The sequence below is a fragment of the Melospiza melodia genome, chromosome 11 (genome assembly GCF_035770615.1).
Source record: "Melospiza melodia melodia isolate bMelMel2 chromosome 11, bMelMel2.pri, whole genome shotgun sequence".
In the NCBI taxonomy this organism is placed as follows: domain Eukaryota; kingdom Metazoa; phylum Chordata; class Aves; order Passeriformes; family Passerellidae; genus Melospiza; species Melospiza melodia.
In genome coordinates this window covers 12,229,783-12,246,514 of record NC_086204.1, presented here as the reverse complement: position 1 = coordinate 12,246,514, position 16,732 = coordinate 12,229,783, and the positions used below count along the sequence as shown (strand labels likewise).

General features: G+C 39.7%; 1 protein-coding gene across 2 annotated transcripts; it reads left to right on the top strand.

The window, feature by feature from the left end:
• Nucleotides 1-2,299: 2,299 nt before the first annotated feature.
• RNPC3 (RNA binding region (RNP1, RRM) containing 3) lies at nucleotides 2,300-16,138 on the top strand. Of its 2 annotated transcripts, none has more exons than XM_063165585.1 (15): nucleotides 2,300-2,539; nucleotides 3,543-3,590; nucleotides 4,694-4,812; nucleotides 5,421-5,501; nucleotides 6,203-6,314; nucleotides 6,769-6,837; nucleotides 7,432-7,577; nucleotides 8,493-8,618; nucleotides 9,338-9,474; nucleotides 10,260-10,421; nucleotides 10,580-10,674; nucleotides 10,754-10,812; nucleotides 11,343-11,475; nucleotides 12,297-12,369; nucleotides 15,910-16,138. In XM_063165585.1, the coding sequence occupies exons 1-14, from the start codon at nucleotides 2,300-2,302 to the stop codon at nucleotides 12,354-12,356; spliced, it is 1,587 nt and encodes a 528-aa protein (XP_063021655.1). In that variant the 3' UTR covers nucleotides 12,357-12,369; nucleotides 15,910-16,138. The 2 variants fall into 2 exon arrangements, with proteins under 2 accessions (XP_063021655.1, XP_063021656.1); XM_063165586.1 differs by having other exon boundaries at nucleotides 14,975-16,138.
• Nucleotides 16,139-16,732: the final 594 nt, after the last annotated feature.

Sequence of the window (16,732 nt, the reverse complement as noted above, 5' to 3'; positions counted from 1 at the left end):
GGGAGGAACAAAATCACTAGAAGGTTAATATGGCATGGAAAAGCTTGCCTATGCAGGCTGTGGAATCTTCACCCTTAGGGCCTTTTGACACCAACTGGAGAAAGTCCTGAATGATGTGGTTGGATTTCAGTATTGACCTTGCTCTGAGTAGGAACTGGACTTGATGTTGACTGGACTCGAGATTGCTGCAAAAGGATCTCCCTTCTTTCCCACCTGAATGAGGCTGTAGTTCTGAGTCACACTGGTACTGCTAAACCACTTGCATTCAATCTCTGTATAAGCAAAGAACTTCTAAGCCATGGATTTCAACACAAAATCATGATGCATTGGTGTTGAAGAACTCTACTGTTCAAAAATCTACAAATTAAACATCTTGGTAAGTAAAAAAGGTAACAAATTATTCATACATTTTGACTGTAGACATGATTGAGAGAAAGTTAATTTTTTTTTTTTTTTTTTTACTTTCTGTGTCTTAGGAAAAGTACATACACATTTTTTATCAGCTTGACTTGCATGTTGCTATGTTAAACCTCTGCTCTAGCAGTGTTCAGCTTCAGCAGCCTGGTCTAACAAGGTAAAGAGACTTTAGAAGAGGTATTTTCTGAGGGGGATTTTGTGCTAGGAGGAACAAGGGGGTTGAAGAGCCATGAGATATTAGTTATTTCAAGTGAAACAATTCTTGTCAATTGTTCAGTGTAACTAAAGAGTACATTGTTTCCTCAGCCTTCTCTAAGCAGAACTAGGAACAGCGTTCCTTAGTTCTGAGGGGAAAACATATTTGAAGTTATTTCATTATTTTACCATCTGGTGAATGATATGCACATTAATAACTGAAATGTACTAAAACACTACAAGGGAAACAGGAAGGTTTGCTTTGCTTACAAGTTTCACAGATCTGCTGCATAAAATATTCTCTGAAGTCATTACCCAGGAGTGAACTACCAGTCAGGCCAATTTAAACAGGATGCGCAGCACAGCCACCACAGGCTTGCATTTACAATTGTTATCTTCCCATCTGCTACAACTGCACATTGAGCAGCAAACCCCAGAAAATCTTCTGGACTTTATACAAACCACAAGCCACACACAGAACTTGCTTGGCTGGCCAGCGCTATTTTTGAAGTTTCAACAGCCTCAGAAAAAAAACCAGTACTGCTGGTGTTATCAAGAGAGAAAATACACTGCTGTGTTTGCACACTGTGTCAATTATTCCACCTGCTTCCCACTTCATAGATATTTCTTAGTTTATGCTTATGGCAGCAACAAAAATGCAGTAACAAATCCCGTAAGAAACTGCTCCCACATTTCTGCTTTTCTCATTGATCCCTTCAGAAGATCCTTCTTTACCCAGCTCCTTCCCAAACTGGTTTGGACGAATTTGGATTGTCATCTGATGGAGCTAAGGAGAATGCTGTGCCCACCCACCATGGCCAGGCCTTTGCCCAATCTGTCAGTGCTCAGCCCCAAACGTGCCTGGCCAAGACCCTGCAGGTGCACGCACTGTGCATAGCACCAGGTCCACCATGGCCGCTCAGGAACACTGAAGGGAGTTTATGGACTGAAGGCCTTGCTTCTTGTATGGAGAGGTGTGGGAAGCACCCGTCCTATGGACAGGTTCCAAGCAAGTTTTCTCCATGGCTGGCTCCAGCACAGCCCAGCGCAGTGACAGAGCCCGGGTGTCCCTGAGTGCTCCGCTGCTCAGATATGGCAAGTGCTCCAGCAGGGCGGGCACTGCGCCTCTGTGGGACACACAGCCCGTGGCCACAGCGACACAGGCAGGCACGGCCTGTGCCAGCAAGCAACAGCTAATTTAACAGATCGGGGATTTCACTCTCTTGGGATCACAGCCTGTATGCTCCAGAACAAGGCAGGCTTGGGAGTCGCCTGTGTGGCTGCTGTGGTAGGTGACAGCAATCTGTTCATCCTCCCTTTTCACGCTGATTATCCCCTCACAAGTTGTAATTATGGGGGTGTTTCCCGTGGCCAGGCACGCCTCAGTACCTCACTGTTCACGGGAGGGAGGCAGGGACAAGTCTCCGCAACTAAAGGCTGAGGAGAGGTCATTTTGACAGCAACACTCCTTAGGGCTTAGTGCGAGGGCGAGCTCCTAACCGTTAGTGTTGAAGGGTGAGGGGAGCGGCACCGCGGGCGTCCCCTGGCGGGCTCTGCCAGGAGGAGCCGCTCCCCCCTCCGCGCGCGCTTCCCGCCACCTCCGCGGGGGGCGCCAGTCTCGCGAGATCTGAAGCGGCGGCCCCGCCCCGGTTCTCGCGAGATTTGCGCCGCCGGTCCCTGCGCGGCGATGGCGGCGCCGGGCGCTGAGGAGCTGCGGGCGGGCGGGCCGGGATCCGCGGGCGGCCCGGGGCTGGGCGCCGTCCCGCCTCACCCCGGCGTCCCGCCGCACCCCGGCGTGTCGCGGCGGCGCGGGCGGACGCTGCTGGTGCGGCACCTGCCCGCCGAGCTGACGGCGGCGGAGAAGGAGGATCTGCTGCAGCACTTCGGGGCCGTGTCTGTGCGGGTCCTGTCGGACCACGGGCGGCTGGTGAGGGCCGGGACCGGGACCGGGGCCGGGGCGGGCCGCGGGCAGCGCTGAGCCTGGAGCCGGGCAGGAGCGGGGGTCCCGCTGCCGGGGAGCCCCGTGGGGCGGGCGGGACAGCGAGGGGACGGCGGGCGGCTCCGGGCTCCATCCCGCCCGCCGCAAGCGCCGTGCCCGCGGCTTTGGCCTCTGGTGCTGCCGGCGAGGCTGGGCTGAGCCGTGCCCAGGGGCCCCTTGGCGCGGGCAGGGATGCAGGCTCACGGCTCTCCTGAAACCTCTGGTTTGCTTTCTCCTTCCCCCAGATAACGAAAACATTGATGTATTTGTGATAAGTACTCTTCATAGAGAGCCTTGTTTTTTGCAGAACTGCAGATGGATGTCTGCGTATTTTATCAGGGTCACGCTTTATAGGATATCAGATATACTGACTTTGTTACAATGATTTTGGGTACGGAGTCATGTAGTGGCAAGATGGGGTAATAAAGTTTGTTAAAAAAAATTAACTTGGAAAGGTGTATTCTGTGAGGATTTGATTTAATTTAGAAAATGAGGAGGGGGGAAGTTAGAAACCATTCAAACGTTCAGAGCACAATAGTTACAACTTTCGTTGCAGGAAGAGCCTTACTTTTAGTAAGAGTTACTTTGATGAAAATGTTTTGTGAGGTGCTCAAATGAGTTTGCTGGTTTAGAAGAGAATTAAACCTCTCTATATGTACTTTTGTGCAGTCTAGAGTGGGTTTTGCTCACTAAAAAATCCCCATTTGTCCTGTATTTGTCAAACTGCTGAGCTCATGTCTTGATTTTGACTGCAGGAGGTACTTTTCCAAAATTCATAAGAAAAAGGGTTTCTAGCCCTTCATGTTTGCCCTGATGGGAATTAGATAACTCCCATCTGGTAACTTTCAAATATGTAAGCTTGGACTAACAAAGTGCTTGTGGCTCAATGTTTTACATCCAATCTCTTACATTTTTGATTCAAATACATTATAACTTTTTGTTTGTTTTCTAGAAACATACTGCTTTTGCCACCTTTCCCAGTGAAAATGCAGCTGCAAAGGTTTGTATTGAGTTTGTTATTGAATGTTTTAGCAAAGCACTGAATTGCCAGTTCTCTAAGTAGTTTACACATCATTTGGTACTTAGAGCTAGGAAGAAACAAAGCAACAGAATGTAGTATGAGAGTTCTGTTTCAGCACAGGTTTGCTCACAGGACTTGATAAAATTCTTGATTATTTCTGTGTTTCCTAGAGTCCTAGGAAAGGTGGATTGAAAGGGGTTTGTGGAAGTTATCTGATCCAGCCTGGCAAAGTTAGAGAAGCTGAGACTGATTAGGGCACTGTGTAGGATGTGTGTGCATTTATATATAAACTATAAACCAAGCAGAGTTTCCTTGTCTCCTGGGTAATTGTGTTTGCCATAAAAATCAGCCCTAGGAATTCTCTCAATCCAAGTCTGCCTTGAATGCCCAGCTTTGATAAGAAAACTTCTGTAAGAATAGGAGATATGTATGCCAAAAAGGTTATGCTAATAATGCTTTTTAAATACTAGTCTGGCTAAAAAGCCTGTGCCAGAACTTCCCCCTTATACCTTGGGTTTGGGGGCTTTTTTTGCATTGCTTCTATTTCTTTTAGGCCACACTTTATAGGACTAAAAAAGTGAAAGACTGTGTGAGGTGAACAGTGGTGAATTGGGTGCCAGTTGTTAGCAGCCTGCTGGGCTCTGGACTTGAGGAATGCTGGATCTTCCTAGAGCCACTGTGAAGATCTTGATTTTAGAATCCCTAGCTGCTACTGACAGAGTTTAGCATGTTTGTACTTCAGGAGCAAAAGGCTGGTTCTTTGAAATTCCAGCAATTTATTAGGCTGTGTGCAAAGTCTGATTGTTAGGGCTGCTGCTGTGTTCAGGTGACCAAGCTGTGCCGTGGTTCTGGCTGTGCCTGGTCCCTTTCCTTCCTGCCAGCAGGAAATGCTGCTGAGAGCAGAGCTGGGAAGGCACAAACAGTGCAGAGCTCTCGTGTCCACAGTAGCGCAGACTTAGCTTAAAGCACTTGGGCCTGCATCCTATGGCCAGTGTACCACTCAAAGGAAAAACAGTTATGCTCTAAAACAGTTCTCATGGTTGTCCTCTTCCCTTTCTCTTCTCCTCTGCAATTACTTGAAGGCTTTATCAAGACTGCATCAGCTGAAACTTTTGGGTCACACCTTAGTTGTTGAATTTGCAAAGGAGCAAGAGAGTGCCCAGGTACTTAGCCAGCCTTCTGCCTCAGACAAGTGCAAAAGGTATGTGCAGAGTAATTTCCTTGTTATCTTACTGGTCCGGGAAAGGATTCTGGATTCATGATACTTAGGTAATACTTGTAACTCAAAGGATAAACTGTAACCACTTGGAAGTCCTAACAGGTTCCCATCTATAGGACAGTAACTGTGTCATTTGCACCTGTGAAATCTGCAAATAAGTGATAAAAGCTATGTGACAGTGCTTAATTAAAAATACTGTAGTAGAGTTTTCAGGTTATTTATCCCACTTTCTGAATATGAACAAATCAATAATTTAATACCTTTGAATTTATGTTCTCTGAAGAGAGTGCATGATAAATAATTTCAGTTCTTTTCCTTTGAGTGGATTTAAGTCAGGAGTGTTTGAATATAGGGAATCTTACTTAAATCTGCATAAGTATTTATTTTAGAAGACTCACTACTGTGATTATCCTCATGTGTTGATTATGAAGAATTGGTAACAGCTGTAGTATTGCAATTGGTAAAAGATGTTAAAAATACCTGTGCTAATTTATTTTTTATATTTATTAATAGATTATGCATATTTTGTATATTACATAAGGCATACCTAATTTTTGCACTGTTTTAATTAAGACTAAATTAATTTTCAGTTTAGAAGAACCAGTGAAAGAAGAAGAGAAGATAGAACCAAACTGTGTTAAAATAGAGAATGGAATTGCACCCAACCATGGGTTAGTGTTGGGGTTTTATTTGTCTTAATTAATTTATTCTGTTGCAGATTATTTTGCAATGTGTTACATCATGTTGAACAAGATGCTCAGAACAATAACTCTTATGCTGGTGTTCCTCAGGCATGTAGGAGTTGTCATAAAGATGGAGTTTCAGTTCCTCAAGTTTAGAATCCTCACATCTGCATAGTGACTGGTGCTCTGAGCTTGTGGATTGCAGAGCAGCCTTCTAACACTGCACATTGCTTTCTTGGGGGATTGGAGGGCTGGCGTTCCCCCAGTGTTAACAGCAGAATATCACTGACTTTTTTCCTGATGTTTCTTCCTTCTCCACCTCCCATTTTCATTTTAGCATACAGGAAGTAGTAATTTTTTTGAAGCTAATGCAGCCCTTTGAGCATTGAGTTTCTGATATTTGTACAGGCTGCTATTCTGTGCTTTTGGGTTGGACATGCTGATTGTTTCTGTTTGCTTTAAGCTCCTGCATGGCTTGATATTTTCAGTATTTCTAAGCCCAGTAAATCTGTCATGCATTGGGGACTACTCCATGATGTTAAAGGCATTCTAAATGGCCCAAAACTGTTCTGGGGAAATGAAAATATTTCAGTGTTACTTCAGATGTAATCAATAGTGAAGCCTCTAGTAACCACTGTTAAGTGGGAGTACTGTTAAGGTGTCTAATTTTCAATCTTTTGTTTCCTCAGCCTCACCTTTCCCATCAATTCTTGCCTCAAGTATTTGTATCCACCACCTTCAAGTGCAATTCTAGCAAATATAGCAAATGCCTTGGCAAGTGTGCCCAAATTTTATGTCCAGGTAAGTAAAAAATGGGGGGAAAAGTATAAAATTAAAGACATTTAATTTTTCCTCTTTTAATTATGCACAGAAGTAATTATTTTTGTAATCATAACTACTAACTTGGATTTTCTGTGGTAGTGTTAACCAATCTTAGTTTTTTACTGTGCTGAGGTAATGAGATTTTATTAACCTGACACTGAATTCTTAACTGCATATGCACTTCCTAATTAGATGTGATTTGAGTGCCTGGAATTTCATTCTGAGACGATGCTGTGTGTTTTTTATTAGCCTTGTTAGGGTGTTGCTTATATTGACTATTGGTGTTGGTTCTCAAGTGCGAGTTTTACATTGTTCATGAACATTAAAACTGTGCTGATTTTCACCTGCCAGGAGTGATTGGCTGTTTTACCTAGCAAGGAACTGTTATCACTTACTTGTTCAAAGGAAACCTACTTATTTTGACTGATTTCAGGTACTCCATCTGATGAATAAAATGAATCTTCCTCCACCTTTTGGACCAATCACTGCTCGCCCTCCCATGGTAACATTTGAAATATGTTTTCAGTACTGTAGGAATGATTCACAATTTAAAATGTTAGCAGCATAGTGGGAGATGTGAATTTCTAGAGGATTGCAAATCCTGCTGCATTTTGCTGAGTACATGTTGGTCTTCTAAAGCAATTCTTTGGACTATACTTAGAACAAAGAAATAGTCATCTATGGTAGCATCACAGGAGTGTTTCAAACTGTTGCTTCAATGTTGAAACTGAGATGGCTTTGGAGCCTAAGCCTTCACCCATATGCTTGGACTGTATTCTTCTCAGGAAAGTCCTTGAAGCTGAGTGCAAAGTGAAAATCCAAGGCCATGGTTGCTGTATTTTTTTCTTATCTCAACTTAAAAGAATTAAACCATTCACTGTTATGCTTCAGAAAGCAGACTTTTTTGCTTGTGGGAAGTTTTTCATTAGTAATGTAGTTTACCTAAATGCTATCTCGATCCCTGTAAGCATACTTGGAGGAAATACTTGTTAAATTATCATTAATTGCTTTGACTGTTGTTATTAAGAAAACAAGACATGTTCAGGTTTTTTCCTTCAAGAAGTTTAAGTTTTTGCAACTTCTTCCCCATAATTAGTATGAAGAGTATTTGCCAGTGCCTGTGCCACCTCCCCCAATTCCACCTCTGCCTCCTGAAGAGCCTCCTTTGCCTGAAGAAGAAGAAGGACTTTCTAGTGGGGATGAATCAGAATATGAAAGTGATAATGATGAGGAAAAGGAGAGGTATGCATTTTACAGTCATGTGCAAGGTTTTGGGCTTGCTGAAAGGAGTGGTTTTACTTTTCCAGCTTTGAGTTCAGCAAGTGGTAATGTTTGCAGTATGTAGATGTAGCAGCTTGTAGAGAGTGTATAGCAATCTTTGCAGATGTGTAGAGAACCCTCAGAATGCAGAAGAACAGTGCAGGTTCAAATGCAGTAAGAAAAGGAGAGTGGCCTATTGGTGTGCAAGTTTTCATTTGTTCCCATGTCCAAAAAAAACCAACTAAACAAAAACTCAGCTTGAAGAGCACAGATGTAAGGAAGCAGAAATTTTATTATTATCTGAAGTCTTCATTGTTCCACATCTTTCTAAATTGACTCCTCAGCCTGAATTGTATGTGCACACCAACTTCCAGAACATTCTTCGTACATCAGCGGGTATGCTAGGGGTGATAATATTTGTGCTGAGGATTCTCTTGCAATTTTGGGACTGAATTGCGTCATAGCTGTATTTTTTTTAATCTTTAAACTAACTCTAAATTAAAAAGCAACTTTTTCCTTTACTGTCTAAACTGAGAAGTAAATCAGAAAGTCCCTGTGCTGTATTTGGAAAAAGCTACCCCTGTTGAGTGTTAGAAAATCAGGTTCAGCCTGGGCCATCACAGCTTCAGTGTCCCAGTAAGGAGCATGCTTGGGGAAGGAAGGGCATCACTGACATGTTAGGATTTTGGTCAGTCCTTAAGTGCTCTGTGTATATTGATTTGCTGTGTGTTACAGCTTCAGTTTTAAGGTAGTTAGTTTTACAATTATATTCTGAAAAGTTCTATATCAAGGGCTTTAAGGGAAGGGGAAGGGTTTTTAAAATTAGTACTTTCAATGAACTGTAAACCTCTTTGTTTTATTTTTGTTTGGTTTTGGTTTTCTTTTTGTTTAAAATAGAATGACAAAGTTGATGGAATTAGCAACCCTTCAGCCTAAAAGACCAATAAACACAAAGAAGCGTGGTGTTAGAAAAAAGCAAAGAATTAAGGACATGTTGAATGTTCCTGTGTGTACCTCCCACAGGTTTGTGGTTTTTGCACTTATCCTATTGGTTTTATTGCCCTAAAAATCAGATTTTCTTCTAGTTTGAACTAAAGTCTGCTCAACAACTTTAAAGTGTGCCTAATTCAAGCTCTGCTTCTCTTCCTGTCAAACTAATAGAAATTCCTTTTCCTAAAAAGATAACTGGTTTTGCATCACAGCTGTGACCAAAGCAATTTGGATTTATTGCTTGATCTGCTTCTTAAAACAGTGACACTGGAAGAATAGAAACTGGCTTGCTTTAAAATGAGTTTGGGTCTTAGAACTGCAGTTCTATGCCACAGTAGACAGCAGTGCAGTATTTCTGTGTCGTGATAAATGATTGTGAATGCATTTTTACTAATGGCTGCCTGCTTCCTCCAAATGATTTGCTACATTTTTTAAAGTGTGATATATTTTATATACTAGCTGAGAGCAGCAGCAAGGCTACTTATTTTTCATGCTGGAGTTACTGATGAAGGTTTTAATAAATGCCTGTGTGTATTGTACCATGGTACATGATGGTTGGTTTTGCTCCCACTGCCAGACATACCTTCTGTGTCTGCAGTGTTGTAATCACCTGAAATTCTGTTGGGTGAAATGGAGAACATGTGTTTGTGGTAAACTACTGCATAAAATCTAACTGGAAGAAATCATGTGTTTGAGCATGCATTCATCAGTGTCTGAGTCTTTAATTAATGTGTTGTTGTTTTTTTAAACAGTAACTCGCACCCTACACTGTCACCTTCAGATGTCTTTGAGCAGCTGCAGCATGTAGGTCATAAAAAAATAGAGTTTCACATTAGTACTGAGATCCCAGCTGTTCTTCAGACAAACCAAGAAAAAGAAGAAAAAAATGGTAAGAGAGTTTGTACGTCATATGTGTTTAATGTTCAAGTCATGTGGCTTCAGTATATAAAGGGTGCTGAAATTTACATCAGGAAATTCTTTTCCCTTACTGTATTGGAGCTTTCAGCACCAAGTTGCATCATAGTTGTATTTGCTATTTTTCCCATTTTACAAGCTTTGGAAAGGATCCAGAGGATTTTAAAGGACTCTCCTATGTGCTCTGTGGTTTATGGTGAATTGCACTGTCTTTTAAATGATAGGATGCAAATGTTACAAATTTTCAGTATTTTATGGTGTAAATGAATATATCAGGCTAGTTTCAGATTTTCCTTTTCCAGCTCTTAGAGAACAGCATCTGAGTAACTGACAGCCCTTTTTTCTCTGGTGCACTGATTATCTGCCATAAAAATGCTGGGTGGGCACTGATAACAATGAGGTGTGATGGCTTTTTAGAGAGTTATGGTCAATCTGTAGTTCTTGGTACTTTACAGTAATATCCAGTTTCTTTAAGGGAAAATAGTGAAATGGATACAGAACTGAACAGCAAGGCAAGGTTTATGCTAACTGATGTGTGCCATGGCCTTTATTTTCTACTACATGGGGTTTTATAGGACTGTACAGAGCAGGTGCTTTTGTCAAGCAGGGATTAAGACTTTTTTTTAAGGGTGTGTTCAAATTGCCTTGCAAAGTCTGCTCTATTACCATGTTGCTGGAAGGAGTGTGGTTTTCTTGCTGGCTCTCGATCTTGGTGTGAATAAAGGTACAAACCACTTACATGATTTGTTGAAATTTCAGACCTTAATGCAACCATGGAAGAAATCAATAACACAGGCTTTGGAAGGATTTTCCCAGCTCCTAGCTCAAATGATAAAATGGAAACTGAAGAGGAAGATGATGAAATACCATCAGAATTTATATCTAGAAAGGATCTAGAAAAAAACAGACTTTCTAGAGAAGGTATAACTGTGAGAATCGATTATCTAGTAACAGCATCTTGATTTGTTGCAACAAATAGCTTAAATAAGTGTTTGGTTTTTTATAGTGAATTATTTTATATTGAGCAAATGTGCAAAAGTAAATGAACTAAAGCATGGTTCATTTTTTTTGTCTTCAAGAAATGGAAAAATATTCTGTTTTCAAAAACTATGAGCCAGGTGATCCAAATTGCAGGATATATGTGAAGAATTTAGCTAAACAAGTTCAAGAAAAGGTAAGTAAACATGCAAATTAAATATCTATCAAAAGGGCTTTTTCTGAGCATTCATCTTACACCTACACTTTAATTTCAGGATCTTAAGTTCATTTTTGGAAGATATGTTGACTTCCAGTCAGAGGTGGAACGCAATATGTGAGTTCATTTCATACTTGGTTAGAATTAAGCCTTTTATATTAACTCCTATGTGACTTCAAAACTGGGATTTTAAAAATAGCCATATTCACATTTTCTGTGTTTCTGCATTAACAAAAATGTGTTAGACCTAAAAATCCTTATTTATGAAGATTAAGAAATGAAATTATTTTATCATGAGTGACTGAAGACTCTATTATTTTGCCTTTATGTTTTTATTCCCAGATTTGCTTTTCTTGGCTGTGTGACACAGAATGAACTGTGTAGGTGATTGTGTGTATCTGATCACTTTGCATATGTCCTATTTATTAGTACTGCACATCAATTTGCCATCCTGCAGTTTAATATTGCCTTTTAGTAAATGGTTTCCCCAAGCAAAATGGTCTCCAAGGACATCACGCTTCTTTGTAGGCTTTCCTTCTGTTTCTGTTCTTTCTCCCACCTAGAGCATGAGAATTGTGTATTTGTACTGTGAAATCTGCAAGGTTTGTTAAACATGAGTAATTCCCAGTTGTGGTCTGTGCCCCTAGGTTTGATATCCGTGTGATGAAAGAGGGCCGGATGAAGGGACAGGCTTTCATTGGACTGCCCAATGAGAAGGCAGCTGCTAAGGCACTAAAAGAAGTTAATGGCTATGTCTTATTTGAAAAACCCATGGTGGTTGTATCCTTTTCTTCAAGCATTTACATTATATTCTTTGTCGTCTCTGCCAGTCTCTGGCAAGGTTTGTTGTCACAGTGTTCTGCAAAATAAAAAATGCCTTAAGAAAACCAGTCAGCATAACACAGTGCACTATTTATGGTGGCTGGAAAAAACAGGGGGCAACTCTTGTGAAATAGGACAGCAAAAGTGATTTAAGAACAGAATTTACTGGTCTTACATCTTTGATCCTGCAAAGATGATACAGAAGATAATTTGGCTTGCATGGCCACTGTATTTAAATTAAATACAAGGTTTTTGACTTGGTTAGGTGTATGTTTACAGAATCATGATCATAAGAAATGCTCCTGTAAGAGTAAGTGGTTCTAGATGGGTTTTTCAGCTGGAACTGTCTCCCTTTGATTGCATAGCACTGGTTTTTTGTGTGAATGTCCTTTCTTATTTTTCACTCAAACATTTCATAGTCTATTTCAGTTTCTTTATACTCACATTTACCCCAGCATCTGCTGCTTTTACTGTTTTTCCTGATACATCAAAGTTAAGAATTAACATGCTGGGTTGGAAGTTTGTAAATATCAAACATTTATCCTTGTTTGCATCTAACCCGTTCCCAGTTAGTCCTCCTTATAGTCTCTCTAATAACTCCTGTACTGTGTATCAGTGAGGTCCTAATCTTAGACTAATAGACACTGTTATAATACTTCATACTGTATTGATTCACAGATAAAGGTCATTTTCTAGACTAATTTGCAGGAGTAATCTTTTTGGTCTTTCTTAATTGACTTCTACTTACCAGACACTTGTAGTCCTTAATAGAATCTCAGCAATTTGCTCGTTCAGCTAGACCAAAACAGGATGCCAACGAAGGGAAAAGAAAAAAGTAAAACCCTGCACAAGGTATGGACTCTCTGCCTGAAAGTGAAAACAAAGGATTGGGCTGGGGTTTTTGTTAGTGTTTGTTTGGTTTTATTTACTCTCTCTTTAATAGCTTCTTCAGGAATATTGATGATGGAGAGGAAATGTTCCATACAAATTAATTTTCTTAAATGTGTGCTTATATCAGAAAAACTGAGTGCAAGATATATATAGTTAGTGTAAATTTATAACTTTCCTTTTTCCTGTGTTAGAAAACTCAGATGCAAATATTTTCCTAATTCTGATACTGTAGGGCACTTGTCAGTTCCTTACCTTGCAAAGATAAGGAGAATAATTTTGTGGAATTGGACCACTTATCTTTTAGTAATCTCCCAGGCTTTTACTGTTGAAAAGTATTGCCTCCTACCTCCTCCTTTTCTATCCCTGCCGTTGTAATGGGATTCTGAAGAGCTGGTTCTAACAATAAACTTCTACTGGCTGTAAAGAATCTTTTCTAACTTCAGAAAATGAGTTCTTAGTGCTGTTGCAGTAACCTTTAACCTTGTCTGAATTAGTGAAGGATATTCTGTTGGAAAGTGCTGCTTAATGTTGCATTGATGAAGGCTTCCTTTGTTGTGGAATATGTAGGTCCTGATTTTTGGCATTATTTAAATGTAATGAGACAGTACCTTCTAGCAGAGAGTTGCTATTTAACTTTTATTTCTTATCATGTAGCTTTACTTCACTGCTCCCTACTCTGGGTATTTCATTTATGTGGGAGTAAGTCAAGCCAAATCAGCTCTAATTTACCTGAGTGGTTTCATGGCCTGCAAACATTTGCATAGTGAACTCAGAAATGACCATGTGCAGTAACTGGTGCAAGAATAAAAAGCATTTATTTCTCAGTCTGCACCCTCTGATACATGAGTTAGCTCCAATTTAAAGGGCACTGACCTTAATTTCTGGTTACAGTTGAGATCACTCTGGTTATGCCTCTGCTTAAAACAAAATTAATTGAAATCTTACCCTGAGTGCTTAGGAAACATTCCTTAAACCATGGTGTGTTTTTAATCTGGAGCTTGATCCTTGTTACTCAGGATGTGAACATTTGCTTTGATTTTTACAAATTGGCTGTAAAGCCCACAATGTGATTATTGTGATGGTAGTATTTCTATTTTTATCATCTACTCTAATTGTAGGTTCTTCATTCCATCCATTGTCTAAGGATTTTTAAACTCAGATTTAGGCTTGTTTTTCTCTCTTTGGTCTTACTTCCTATTTTGTGTTATTTTTTGTAGTTTGCAAAGTCTGTATTTCGTCAGATTAAAGATCACTTTTTTATAGGCCCTCTGTACTGGTCATTGAAAAGCGCCTTGGCTAAAGTGTTCTATTAGGATCATGTATTTATGAGACTATTTCAGTCTTGTTTGTCACTCCTTTCTTGTTAGAAAAAACTTTCTATTTATCTAATAAGATTACTAAGGTGTCTTATATTAAAAAAAAATTGAAGCATTTTAGCTATTGGAGAAAACCCAATAGATGAAATCAGCACTTTTATTTTTTTAGGAATTCCCCTTTTTTTCAACTCATCTTGTACATTAATTCTGAATTCATTAAACATGCTAAATACTTGAATTGCATAAAGAAAATAGCAAAGTGCTTATTTGTTGTTATTCTGATGGTCAACTCAGAAGCTTTTTCTAGACCATTCTGAGGCAAGATTTAATTGTGCACCTGAAAGTCTTCCACGAGTTACCATCTTAGAGGTGTCCCTGGTGTTCTGTCCATGGGCAGAACTTCTCTTACCTTGACTGTTCGTACGTTTAAATCATATCAATGTGCCAAGGAGTTACACAGGTTTTTAAGGATCCATGAGGTTTCATTAAAAATACTTGTTGCATTTCCCAAGTAATGATTAAGCTGACCCCTATTTCTGCATGATTGTTTTTCTGTTCCTGCTGGAATATTCGGATAGATGCTGATTTATGAAGTAAAATTCCATGATAAAAACTGGAGTCTGCTTGAGTCTAGGGTTCTTTTTCTGTTGTTGGGTGGGTTTTGTTGTTTTTTTATTTTGAGTTTTTTTAGTTTGTTTGTTTTTTTTTTTTTTCTACAAAGGCTTTATCCTTTTTTTTGACAAAACAATACATCTGGTTTATAAAATATTGCAGAACTTGCTGGCTGAAGTGTCTCTTTATTGACGGACTGGCAAAAAGTTCACCTAAAGTGACTTTTTCCTGTAGCTAAAATACAACTGTTTGGGAGAAAAGTTATGTGGAAGAAACTGATGTTGAGAGGTCTCCAGCTTCTTCATAAGGAAAAAGTGGTTTGAAAGCTGGCATTAAAGGGAAACATGATTGGGTTTTGGATCTGATGGAAATAAAGTGAGTCTGTAAAATGGCAAAGACTTGAAGGAGATGGAAGAATCCGCTGGTCCTAATAGTTCAAGTTATCAAAACATGTATTTTCTTTTGAATATGAAGTTTAGTGTTGATGGATTCATCAGTCCTCATTAAGTCTCACAAGGGGTTAGAATTGTTTTTTATCAGAGGCATATTTGCTTTTTTTTGGTAGGTAGCATAAAGTTATGTGTGTGCAATACTGAGAATCAAGTAAAATTAAACTACATTCTGCTGTTCTTCTTTAGAAACATTCCTGCGTAAATACTGCAATAATACTGTCATGCAGAGTGTATCCTTTCTTGTTGTATCCTTTTTTGTGCAATGTTTCCTGTAGCACTCAACTGCATCTTAGGTTTCCATAATAGAGTAGGTGTGGGGAGGAGTTAACACATTTTAAGCTTGAGCTAATCTAATAATTTTAAAAAGCAAATTTTTTCGGTGGGGGGGAAAGAAACCAAAGAGTTGTCTGTGTTGTGTGAATAGACACAATGAAGGTTCTTAGTGTTAAAAGGTGGCCTTCACCTTTTTCCTCAGGTACCCTAGTAATTTGTGGTCTTATTCCTTAGTGGAGCAGTTCTAGCCCATACCAGCTGATCTGTGTGAAGCTGTGCTGAGCTCACACTGACCAAGCCACCTTGTTTTACTTTAAAAACCTATTAATATAATAATATGTTGGCTAAAATAGATTGTAGAGCAGTTTTAATATTAAGGGGTTGACCAGTATTTTAGGTCATTTGATGATTTGATGATTACTGGTGTCCTGGTACATGAGAAGCAATCTGGAGTTGATTTAGTTAATACATTCCTTACTTTCTCTTTTTAGAATAAAGAAGAAAATTAACAATATCTGGCATTTAAGTATTTGGAGCTGGACTAATAATCAACTATTAATTACTGCTACCTTTTTGTTGGTTGTTTCGGGTTTTTTTACATTGCTGTCTGCACTGAGGTAGTGTTGTTGCTGGTGACCTACATGTTTCCTATGGGTTTCATACCACATCACTGTTTAACATTCTATAATATAAAATTAATACAGTCTGCATTTATTAAGATGTATTTTTCACAGACATTAAGCACTTTTTAAAACACTAAGCATCTTTCAATTTAGTTGTCAAAAGCCAGTATAACACTGCTGTTTTTTGGTAGTTCTTACTTTTAACATGCCTTTGTGATGTTCCAGGTCCCTTTTGTGTTCCTTCTCTTTCAAGTATTTCTGAGCTGGGGAAGAAGCCGTGTGATCATCAGGACTCTTGAACTGTGCGTAGTTGCATTTCTAAAGTATTTAAGGCAGAGAATAAATTTTCCTGTCTTAAGGATTCCACATATCTTTAAATATCACAAGACTTACTACATCATAAATGTATGTTAGATTGCTTGTGAAATCTAATAAATTATTTCCCTTCTCTTCATTTTGCTGCCTTCTCTTTGTTTTGACTTTTGTTCTTGGAGTTTTGGGCAGGACAGGTCTTCTTGTTTTGGAGACCAAGCAGAAGGATGGGTGCAGGATGGGCCTGAATTTGTACTGTGAAACTGGGCACTGTTCTTCCTCAGTAATTACCTTGCATTGTTCATCTGCAACTTGAAAACTGTCAGTGGTGAGGCTGAAGTCATTAAAACCAGAGTAGCAGTTAAAGCTGATATAGATGTGGTCCTTACCCTGTTGAGGGTGATAACAGTAGTCACATAGGATTTGCTGCATACTGGGCTGGTTAGCAGAACTGTCTAAAACCATGTGGGAAATACTGCAATGACATTTAATTTAAAAGATATTCTAGTCCAGTGCACTTAAAGGAAAAGTTAGTCCATAAATGACTAAATCATAGCTGATGGTGTGGGAGCTGGTGCAGAAGATTTGTCATTACTCCAGCTGCCAACAGTCTAAATCACTAGTATTGGTGGCGGGACCAAAGTAAACCTATCTTTGCTATTTTTTTCCAATAGGAGCTGGCTTAGCAGATTCCTTTGAAGTGCTTTTACTGGAATTACTCTTATTTTACACTTCC

What these genes read in the sequence shown, in the direction of transcription:
- RNPC3 (XM_063165585.1), top strand. Translation starts at nt 2,300, where the DNA reads ATGGCGGCGCCGGGCGCTGAGGAGCTGCGGGCGGGCGGGCCGGGATCC. An exon ending in GGAATTGCACCCAACCATGG is followed by an intron (nt 5,502 to 6,202) that starts GTTAGTGTTGGG and finishes TTGTTTCCTCAG; the next exon opens with CCTCACCTTTCCCATCAATT. An exon ending in TGCCCAAATTTTATGTCCAG is followed by an intron (nt 6,315 to 6,768) that starts GTAAGTAAAAAA and finishes GACTGATTTCAG; the next exon opens with GTACTCCATCTGATGAATAA.